Source organism: Acipenser ruthenus, chromosome 17 (assembly GCF_902713425.1).
Source record: "Acipenser ruthenus chromosome 17, fAciRut3.2 maternal haplotype, whole genome shotgun sequence".
Lineage (NCBI taxonomy): Eukaryota > Metazoa > Chordata > Actinopteri > Acipenseriformes > Acipenseridae > Acipenser > Acipenser ruthenus.
Window position 1 is genome coordinate 4,375,202 of NC_081205.1, and position 11,493 is coordinate 4,386,694.

General features: G+C 37.3%; 1 protein-coding gene across 2 annotated transcripts in view; it reads left to right on the forward strand.

Moving 5' to 3' along the window:
• The window catches only part of LOC117422856 (E3 ubiquitin-protein ligase rnf213-alpha-like), a 43,157-nt gene that overhangs the window by 6,867 nt on the left and 24,797 nt on the right, over nt 1-11,493 (forward strand). For both annotated transcript variants that reach the window (XM_058989835.1, XM_058989836.1), the window contains exons 9-27: nt 239-498; nt 1,025-1,246; nt 1,900-2,089; nt 2,301-2,356; nt 2,544-2,706; nt 3,052-3,198; nt 3,458-3,556; nt 4,289-4,411; nt 4,858-5,047; nt 5,266-5,433; nt 5,760-5,912; nt 6,252-6,865; nt 7,250-7,409; nt 7,618-7,835; nt 7,997-8,134; nt 8,497-8,661; nt 8,777-10,022; nt 10,212-10,405; nt 11,212-11,364. In XM_058989835.1, the coding sequence (XP_058845818.1) occupies nt 239-498; nt 1,025-1,246; nt 1,900-2,089; nt 2,301-2,356; nt 2,544-2,706; nt 3,052-3,198; nt 3,458-3,556; nt 4,289-4,411; nt 4,858-5,047; nt 5,266-5,433; nt 5,760-5,912; nt 6,252-6,865; nt 7,250-7,409; nt 7,618-7,835; nt 7,997-8,134; nt 8,497-8,661; nt 8,777-10,022; nt 10,212-10,405; nt 11,212-11,364 (4,659 nt within the window). The remainder of the gene's footprint in view (nt 1-238; nt 499-1,024; nt 1,247-1,899; nt 2,090-2,300; nt 2,357-2,543; nt 2,707-3,051; nt 3,199-3,457; nt 3,557-4,288; nt 4,412-4,857; nt 5,048-5,265; nt 5,434-5,759; nt 5,913-6,251; nt 6,866-7,249; nt 7,410-7,617; nt 7,836-7,996; nt 8,135-8,496; nt 8,662-8,776; nt 10,023-10,211; nt 10,406-11,211; nt 11,365-11,493) is intronic.

The window sequence follows — 11,493 nt, forward strand, 5'->3', positions numbered from 1 at the left end:
AACACAACCATACGAATAAAGAACAATTCCAATCTTAATAAAAATAAATTCAAATAAATAAATAAAACTTGTAAGAGACAGGGGATATGAACCTGCATCCTTTGGGACTATGAGGGCTGACCTGCCCTTAACATGTATACATTTCTAGTCAATATGTCTATTTTTAGAATGTTTTTTTTTTTTTAAACAGATAGTCTCAAGAAACTGCAGGTAACAGTTTTTTATTTGTTGGATCCAGGTTAAGAGTTTACTGAAAGAGGCAATGGTTGAATTGGTTGCACCTCACTTGAAGAAAGAGAATCAATCTGGTAAAGTTTTGATGGAGAATCCCTTAAAGGCAGCAGCTCTTGTTGTGGTACTCTGTCAACTGTACGGCATAGCCATGAATGAAGAAGAGATGTATGCATTGTGTACTCTTTTGTGCCTGCCACCGCTGCCAAAGGAAAAGCTTATCGAATTCTGCAGAGACTTTAAAGAAACCTTTTCAGGCATAAAAATGTAAGTATTTGTTTATACCCAAATAGTACTGTTAAGTATTTATACAAATCCTGGGCCTTCAATGATGATTTTTGACTAAAGATAGGGCAGGAAATACAAAAGAAGCCACACTTTGATAGTAATCTAATCCTCAACTTCTGAAGACCTTCATTAAATTAACCCTCACACTGATGGTGTAAATATACTCATAAAAGTTGAATAGGGTAAATATATTGGCCTTAAACGGTCATCTGGTATTGTACATACTGTTTAACCAGGAAGTGAATCGATGTGTTACTGTACACCATTTTAATTTACAAAGGGTTGTAACTTGCACCTTTTATCCTTATAAAATCAACAGTTTATTGTGTTATACCCAAATGCCAGCTGTAGAGTCTGTAGGAGGTAGTACAGTTCAAGCTCATGGCAGTTATTGTCAATGCTAGAGACAGACAGATAGATAGACTGACAAAATTACCTATTAAATTCCTTTACCAGCTTTAAAAACATATTTTTGTTGTCTCAATGTTTTGTGTTCTTTTTATAGTCTGAAATGTGCTCTGATGCAGTTTTGCGAAGTTCTTATGTATAAAGGAATGTTTCCGTGGGTCTTGCTGATTCCTCTTCTACACTTGCTGAATGATGTGTGTCAGCCCTTTGAGCCCATTGAATGGAATGGAAGTCCTTTACGTGAAGAAATCTGGGCAGGACTTGAAGGACTCTCCTATAATTCTTTCAGGAATAGTTATTGCACCACCACCAACAATAGGTACAAAAATAAATTAAAAAATCTGTTTACACTGGCCATTGATAGTGTGCATGCCACCTGTGCTGTTTCAATGGAACGAAACAATCTTACCTTTTCAGAATCTAGAATCTGCCGTGTAACACTGAGCCTAAAAAGTGTAGTAGTCATAAAACTGTTCCAGGCTTAAAGAACACCATCTAGAATAGTTTCATGAATATCAAACTGTGTTCATAAAACTGGAATTTAAATTCTTTTAAATAACATGTGACTTAAAGCTTTGTGAATAGAGGTCACAATCAAATCTTTTGCACATTGCAATCCACTGAAGAAGTGTCTAACAAGGGAATGCAAATGTATAAATAAATGCACTCTCAAAGAGTATGTGGTATATTGCGTTAAAAGCATGACACGGTATCACACAGTAGTAAAGTATCACAGTAACAGATTGTAGGCACAATTCTGGATAACCATTGTAAAGCATTGCATTGGCATGCATTATATAAGCATGTGCAAACCATAGAGCAAATTTATCATGATAAATGTGTATAAAAGTTTAACATACATCACACTTCTAATTACCAACCTTGTTTTTGTTCTGTCGTGCAAATTGAATTTAATGTACTGTTTTGTCCCTGTTAGAAGTATGATTTGCGGAGGTATTTCTTGACTTTCAGGGCTTTGCTAGCGCTGATGTCGGAGAAGAAGCACTTGGTTGAAGTTGACAGAATGTTAGCTCGATCTTGGCTCTGCTTCTTAAGATTGGAAGATTTACAAGGCTACCTGGCCCTCATAGATGTTGATCTGTTGGACATTCTGCGGGCATTGCTGTATAAACTGTACACACCTCCATACAACTTCTGTGAGGTAAACATAGTAAGTGACAAAAATGTAATACATTGGCCACTATCCTGGGTTTTTAGGACAAAAAACTGTAAACTTCCTAATCCTAATTTCCCTGTCCAGTAGATGCATGCATTTATAGCAGTTAGTTTGATTTTGGTAGTTGATGTTGCTGGTATCATATGAATTTATTTATTTATTTATGTATGTATGTATTTATTTTTGTCATTCACAGATATGTGTACAGATTCTAAGGCATGTTTTGAACAAACTGGATGATTCAGAATTCAGGTGAGGACACATTAGCTGCGGTTCTACTGCAATTAAAACAATAGATACAAAATGTCACACAGGATAAGCCAGTGAATTTAGCTGATGAGAGGTGGCTGTAAGGAAAAACACAATGACACAATTTTTGTAAGTTTTTCCTTTCTAGTAATGATTTACGTATTTCTTTTTCATACTTTATGTATTCTAGTTTTTTGGACGCTAGTTACCAAATGGCTTGCTTGAATTACGGATTAAAAGTACTCAAAAGAATCTGCGATTTGGCAAAAAACTACTGGCATTACCTTGCAGCGATGAACAGTATGGAACTTGTCATCAAACTCTCAGCACCTAAGCAAAATCTTCTTCAAGAGGTAAATATTCAAGTTGTAATTATATTACGGATTTAATGGGCAAGACCCAATGAAACCAGAAGATCGGTGTGTGTTTGAGAAAGATGAGTCACAATACTCAGATGCGGTGGGACTTCTGTGGTAGACTTTTCCACATCATTCCCATTAAAATGGTAGAAAGTCCAAGTGTCTTTAGATGTTAATGTATGCTTTTGTTTTTTCCGACGATTATGACTAGCTAGAGACTCCAGTAGAATGAACGCCAACTATTGTGGATTAGGTTTGAAGAAATTAAGTTTAATTTAGTATCAGTTTTCTGATTATCATAACTGGTTGATCTATCTTTTTTTTTTTTGTCCTGTACAGGACATGGATGGTGCAAATACATTACATGTGAATGAAGTGTTATCAGAGACTTTAGAAACCATGAGGAACTGGATAAGAAACACATTTAAAAAACATTTCTTGACTGGCAGCTGGTTTGTTGATTTTACACATGAAGATGAAATAAAGGTAGGATATGTATTCTTCATAACTGTTTTCAAAATATATTTGACCTTTTTCTTTTATGTGAATAACAGCAAAATTAAAATTAGTTCTGAATAAGGCACAGACTAGTTTGATTGTCATATCTTTGTCAAAATGGTGATTATACCTTGAGAATTTGTGACGTTTCTACATGTAGATTAAATGCTTATCTTGATGTCTTTTTCTTTAGGGTAATGACTGAAAGCTAAATAACTAATAAATAATACATGCTTATGTGTTACAGATGTGGAACAGTGTAATTTCAGCCAGTTTTGGAAGTGAAACATTCACCTCAAAATGGAGAACCACTCACCTGAAAGATTTTGAAGGGAGATTGAAACAGGTAATCAGCATGCCCATGTTCTCCTTGATACTCATAAAGATTCTGGATAAATGAGAGATGTGATTTCACACAGTTTAACCAGTCACAACCTCTCGCCCGAACTGCACGGGATGACATCTCTTAAACAGTAAGAGACACACGACACACAACGTTTTAACTTATAGGAAAATCTTCTTTAGGTGCAAAGTCAAGGTACAGTTGCCCACAACAAAAGGTAAACCAATGGACTGTTAGCATAAGCTGAGAAGAGGCGGGCGCCGTAGCAACCAGTAGCAGCAGTCATTTCAGGGTCACTTAAAATGTTTGCGGAGCTGAAAAAAATCTGGTGTTCACTTGGCCATTTAAAGTCACACGGCAGCTCTAATAGTTTGGCTTGGGGTTTACCAAATACGACTGACAGTGGAGGCCTCGGGGTCTACTGTATACTAACTGCACAGTAATTTATTATATATATATATATATATATATATATATATATATATATATATATATATATATATATATATATATATATACATTTTTTTTTTATAAAAACACACTTTTTATAGCATTGTCGCATCACTTCTTACTGTTATCTGAATTTTCTAAACACTTCTTTAATTGTCTTTTATTCATACTTTGTCTTCTGATAACTTGATTTTGCTTTTATTTTATGCTTTATACAGTGCACTTTTAATGTGTATCATAAATGCATCTTGTGTAACGTGTGGCTATCTATCTTTCATTTTTAAGGAACCTCCACTTAGTCAGATTGAAATCTACTGCAGTAAAAATGACAGTCTGGCACAGTTAAACCCTCTGCTTGCCTCCTGTTTTGAGAACTGCGCTCTTGAGGCTGTTCAATCAATATGCCAGGTAAGATCTTTACTTGGATCATATTTGGGGACCAGAGGGTTGATGAGTTAAAAAAAAAAAAAAACACAAATGTCACATACCTGCTTTGAATTCATTCTGGTTTCAAATGAAGCAGGTTCAAATGCAATGAGATATGGAGTTTGAACCAAAATAGAGATGGGATTGAAGAATCATGTTACAAATTGAAGATTTGATAGTGACATGGCACAGAGGAAATTAATTATCAACACTACTCACCAACTGGCGGTCTCTGTGAAACCAACTAAATACATCTGTGTAGGGCAATTCAACACATCTCATGCTTTTCTTATGCTATTTTTTAAAATAACAAATATCTTGGACTAACAAAAGAAAAATGTTTGCTAACAAAACATATTATGTTTGGTTGATAGTAGAATGTGTTCTTTCAATTTTGAGTAATGATGTAATAACCTCAACAATTACAGGACAAGAGAGAAGTTAGACTGTTTGAAAGCCTTCAAAGACATGACATGGGCAAGTTTGGTAAACTGGTATCAAAGATCATTGAGAAATCCTGGCCCAGAAATGTAAAGGACGAGCTACTGGATGGGTACGACGTGGTGATAAATCATTTGCTAAACTGGTCTGTAGCAAAGAACATCTTCCAGTTACAAGGTGTTTATTTTATATTACTTCATGTTGCATTTATCTGATTTGTTTTACAGTGTGCCCTTTAACACTGTCCATGTGCAATATAACCAAATTGCTGGCAGGTATGCGGTTTACCGGACATGTTACCCAATTGCTAACAATTATAAATTCCATGACTTAGGTTAACATTTCTTGCTTTAGTGAAATGTATTCATTTAATAATAATAAAACATTATTTTCAGATCCAAAGATCATCGACCAACTTACCGATGATGCCAGACAATTAATTGCTGTATCGGATTCTGTTTTAATGAACATCTCCGAGCAGCTTGTATGTGGGGATATTCAGATCAAACATCTCAAAAGCATCTTGCAGAAGAAGGAGGACTTCCTGATGTTGCTGAAAATAAGTATGTTTATATTCTGAATATTCAGAAACTGAAAATGATTCTTCATGTCTTCTAAGGACATTCATCCATGAATTCAAACAATCAATCATAGATTTTGAAGTAAAACTAGGAGATACTGTTGGAGAATGTGGAAGTTACAGTAATAATATCATATATTATAATGTAATGGTAATAATGATTTATAATTAAATACATATATTTGTTTTAAAAGTATATGCTTGTGATGGTTTTAATACAAACAAACATAAAGGCAGGTTGACTCGCAGAGATACGGAACATGCTACCATACCAGGAATTAATAGTTCGTATCGGTTTTCTATTTGCAGAGGGATTTCCTGACGATGAAAAATGCATTGATGATAAATCCATGAAGACAGTTCTAGGGTGGCGGGAAGAAGAACTTGAAGCAGTCATGAGTGAAAAGAGCTGGGTAGACAGCCTCCTGAAAATGTGCATGAAAATCACAGAATATGTGAGAGGTGCGTTCATGAAGTCTAATCCAGTGTTGACCGCATTAGAAACTTGAAGCATGTAAGACCAAGAAAAAACATTGAGATGTGCTATACTTTAAACCAGCCAGTGTTGATGGGTGTTTCCTTGATAATCTCCAAGTGTAGGAATGTGATAACGATGAGGAATAATGCATTGCTCTAGTGCCAGTTAAATTAATTGATAAACAGCATATTTTGGTGTACATGTCATCCACATACATTTGTGTTTAAATTGGTCATGCAATAACATTTCTGATGTTCTGTTTACGGATAAGAAATACGACTTTCACAAACCTAAGGTTTTGTTTGCTTTCTTCCTAATTTCAGTGGACGTCGAGGAACTACAAAGAAGGCATCATTCTGACATTGAGTCGATGAAACTAAATAAAGCTGTTGTTGTACACCTGGTCGATGACATTGATAATGAAGAAGCTGGGGTAGTTACATATTTTCAGCTAAACGAAGAAATAAGAGCTATGGCTGGAAAAATACATACCTTTAAAGACAGCTACATTCTTCAGATTTGTTGGCAGAATGAAGCAAAAAGTAAAGCCATAACTGACTCCAATACAGAAGAGCTTACACCTGCTCCTGATATAGAATTAACAGCTGACAACATAAACAAGGAGATATTTGAGCCTTGCTTTGAAAGATACAAAAATATTTATAAAAACACAAAGGAAGGTAGTCTTACTTTAGGGGAGGTGGATGCAGTCTTTGAAACCTATAAGAGTCGCTATGAAGCTCTGAGGCAGGACCTTGTCATCATGAGCAAACTACAGCATTCAGAAGACAAGAGGTGGATTGGAAGGAGGATCCAACAGATTCAGCAGTACCATGAACTCTATCTTGCTGTGGAATCTGCCCAGGTCATCATGGAAGTGAAACAGGCACTGGGTCTTAATGGAGATTTCACAATACTAGAGACTTTATTGGATGTGGTAAGTCCTCATGCCTGATTTTTTTTTTTAATAAATTTAGTTGTTGCCAATTATTTTTTATTATTTTCTCCCCAATTTGAAATGGCCAATTATTATTTAAGCTCAGCTCACCGCAACCACCCCTGCGCTGACTCGGGAGGGCGAAGACGAACACACACTGTCCTCCGAAGTGTGCCGTCAGCCGACCGCTTTTTTTCACACTGCGGACTCACCATGCAGCCACCTAAGAGCTACAGCGTCGGAGGACAACGCAGCTCTCGGGCAGTTTACAGGCAAGCCCGCAGGCGCCTGGCCAGACTACAGGGGTCGCTGGTGAGCAGTGAGCCGAGGACACCCTGGTCGACCTTGGCATTACTATTGACCTTATTTGTTTTTCCTTCTTAGACACATGAGGATTTTAAGGAGGAGAAACTGGACTGCATTGATAAGGATATAATACAGGCAAAAGCAAATCTAGTTGGTATCACAGAAACTCGTAGACGATGCTTGGTGGAGCTAGGACAGAGGAAAAACTTTGTCAATTGGGTAAAAGAAGCTTTAGAAGGTAAGATATTTTAAAGTATAGCAATCACTGCATGCAGTAACATTATGTGTGACTGGGAATGGATTTGTAGCCAGCACTAACGGTAGCAACAGTCCTCATGTTTAGCTCTCCACATTTCAGAAGGATGTTTACTTTTTACTGGGTGCATGGTAAAATGGTATTATTGAAAACAAACGTGTATGTATATATATTTTTTTGTTAACCGCAGATATCAATGAGCTGAAAGTGTTTGTTGACCTGGCCTCCATCTCTGCTGGTGAGAATGACCTGGATGTGGATCGTGTGGCCTGCTTCCATGATGCTGTGCTCGGTTACTCCTCCATGCTGTATGATTTGAAACCAGAAGCTGATTTCCCTGCCTTTATGGAGTCACTGAAGAAACTTTGGAAGGCACTGGAGAGTGATAAAGATCTTCCAAAGAAACTGGTAAAAACACTTTATTTCTTTTTAGGGTCATTTTTGTAGAAAATTATGCAGATTGATGCTGATATTTTCATATATATATATATATATATGGTTTGGTTTTTGCTGATTTGATTACCACGAACAATGGACTAGTTAATCCCGTTGTTGTCTTCTGGTTTCAGTGTGACACTGCAAGACATCTGGAGTGGTTGAAAACTGTTAAGGAAAGTCATGGATCTGTGGAATTGTCATCTCTGTCTCTGGCTTCAGCAATTAATGAGAAAGGCATCTATATAATCAGTTCAAAAAATCTGAAAAAGGTTAGTAACTCTATAAATTCATTTAGTGACCTTTGTCATGTTTAAAGAATTCTGTGTTCAGTTAAATAAATAAGTCTAGCATAACACCCTTTTAGGTGTAGTAATGTATAGTAAACATGGTTGACCATTGTAAAGCATGCTACTTTTTATAGTGCATCGTATAAGCATGTTAAAATCACGGTGTAATATAAGCATGTAAATGTGCCTTGATATACATGGTAAATCTGTTGAAGTAACTTAGAATAATATGTCCCACTTCACAATCTCAAATTAAATTAAATTCTGCTAATAAAATGCTAAGAAACTTGGTTTATTATGTGCTCATTCCAATATCTCCATCCTTCTCTTTCTGTAAATGTTAGCTGTCCCTGGACACTGCCCTAGAGCTGAAGATACCTGAGGAGCATGAGGGCGGGCAGGAAATGCGCTCCTATTCTCTGGAGGACCTCAAAGAGCTGCAGAACAAACTGATGCTGATGTCTGGGAAAGGTGATCAGGGACAATCTGAAGTGGATCATTTTGCAGAGGTAAATACAGAGAGAACATAGCTAAATCTATTGCACCTAATCACATTAACAATGTTTTCATAGATTTGGTTGTGGGATTCCCTTTATAGTTTGAAATCTTCCTTTCTTGCTGCAGGTTTTCTCAAATGTCCACAGGCTTGCTGTGTCTTTCATTGACCTGTACTCTGCTGGAAACATGCTCTTCAGGAAATGGGAAGCTAATGTATACTGCTCTGAGAATAACCAAGCAGGTGTTATCATGGATTTCCACCTCGACAAAACAATTGAGGAGATCATCGTTGATGGTCCCATAGTGGAGCAGCTCCCAGAGATATGCAGAAAAATGGAAAAATGTTTGGAGTCTTGGTGGGATTTCATGAACGAGAAGAGATCACAGCATTATTACTTGAACTACTACACTGCAGAGCAGATTGTATTCTTGTGTAACAAGCTGTCTGCTGCAGATGTGGACCAGCTAGAGGACCAACAAGTTATGATGATGCTTTCATTCATTAAACCCAACTGTACCACAACAGATGTCCGGAAAGCATGGCACCAGTGGAATTATGATAAACTGGAAAAGCAACCAAGGAAAAAACAAGAGGTGGACCTCCAGTCTTACATTGATGACATTCGCATGGAAGTTGACACCTCTGAGACCAGCAGAAAAGAGACATACAGCATCCACAATCTGCCAGTTGTATTGTCCAGTGCCAAGGCAGCAGACAAGTTAGATTTGGTTTGGAACTTTTACATGAGAGATATGAAGTATTTTCTGCCACATTGTTTAGATATTGGCACCCTTGGTGAACTTTTAGCTATTCTGGCTTCCATGTCGAAACCTGTCCTCAGAAGTCTTCCACCAGGCTTGCAAGATGGACGTCCAAACCTTATCGCCTGCCCACACTCCCAGGTGCTTACATCTTCTATTTGCATTTTCATGTCGAGCAAGGAAGAGCAGCTGCCCACATACGACGAGGTGCTCTTGTGTACAGCGGAGACTACTTACGAGCAAGTGGAGCTGTTCTTGAGAAGATGCCTCATCCAAGGCTACAAGGGGAAGAAGGTCTACTCCATGCTTTACGCAGACGAGCTAACTTACGAAGTCAGCTTTAAATTTGAGCAACTTTTTAATAGGCTCAGCAAGCAAAGCAGGGATGACTACCAGCTGGTTATAATCTGCAACTGTGACCGGGAACACTACTACATCCCATCAGCTTTCAGTCAGTACAAGGTCCATGTGATACCCCAAGAACCACTGACAAATATTCAGACGTACCTATCAAGCCACTATAGAGTTCCACCTGAAGTTGCTACAGCAGCTTCCATCTTCAGAGACAGAATGTTTGTTGGAGTTGTGTCTTCCAAAAGAGCTGGAGTTGGTAAGCATCTGAAATTGTGGGGGGGGGGGGGGGGGTATGTTTAAACTTAACAAGACTTTTATGTCTTTGTATGTTGATAGTTACTTGTTTTAAAAGCAAAATCAATAAAACCATTTAAAATATAAAAGTTACAAGTTTTATCTTAAATGCTATCCAAAGTTAATCTTTACATATTCAATGTATTTTAAGGTAAATCACTATATGTCCGAAGGCGATATGAAGATCTTGAAAAAACTCATAACAAGGACAGTGTGCTGAAATGCATAATAAGACTGATCGAACCAAAGGTTGATGAAAACAAAGTCCTTCAGTCTATATTGCCCTTGTTAAACAGCTCCACGCAGAACAAGCTAACAGTCTTTCATTTTGATATCACATCTTCAGTAAGTAGTTTCCATTACAATTGTCTGCCTGTTTCTGAGAGCTCTTTTGATTATTATTATTATTATTATTATTATTATTATTATTATTATTATTATTATTATTTATTTCTTAGCAGACGCCCTTATCCAGGGCGACTTACAATTACAACATATTACATTATACATTATTTCACATTATACAGATATCACATTATTTTTTTACATACAATTACCCATTTATACAGTTGGGTTTTTACTGGAGCAATCTAGGTAAAGTACCTTGCTTAAGGGTACAACAGCAGTGTTCCCCACTGGGGATTGAACCCACAACCCTCCGGTCAAGAGTCCAGAGCCCTAACCACTACTCCACACTGCTGCCTTTTGATCTTCATCACCATTTGTTAACTGGAATGTTTTAACCCTTTGCAGTCCATTTATTAGTCGCGCGTCAGGCGCGTCAGGTCCAATTTATTTTCACATGCGCAGTTAATTTTAGACGCACTGTTTAAAACTATTTTTTTTTCACAGTCAAACAGGTTTAAAAGGCCCTACATATCAACAAAGCACTCGCTAGGCATCTCCAGCCCCCCCCCACCCTTTCGTTCGCTATCGCTTTCACATATGCTAATAAATAAATAATAATAATAATAATAGTCGTACATACCGATCGATCATCTCCTGATCACTCGGACAGGGTCCGACAATGGACCGGGTAGGAATAATTGCAATGTCGGACCTGGACCGACAATGGACCGCAAAGGGTTAATAGTGCTTCTCAATAGAGAAGTTCTTGGTCCTTAATTAGAATCTTTCATCTTTGTTTTTAGGTTCAGAAAGGTCTCTCTGAATTTCTCTTTAAACTGCTGGTCTTGCATTACTTGATGGATGCTGAAGGTAAAATGTGGAAATGCAGCAATAGACATCTGTATGTCATTGAGATCCTTGAAACATCAGGAGAAGTGAAGAAACAGACAAGACCTGTAAGTGTTTTATATAGTTTTTTTTCCCACTATACACTGTTAAAGTGATTGCAACTAACAACATTAATTCATTACCAGTTGTGCACTTCCATTTGTTACCTAGGTCTCAAAAGGTCTCAAATTGAGTGT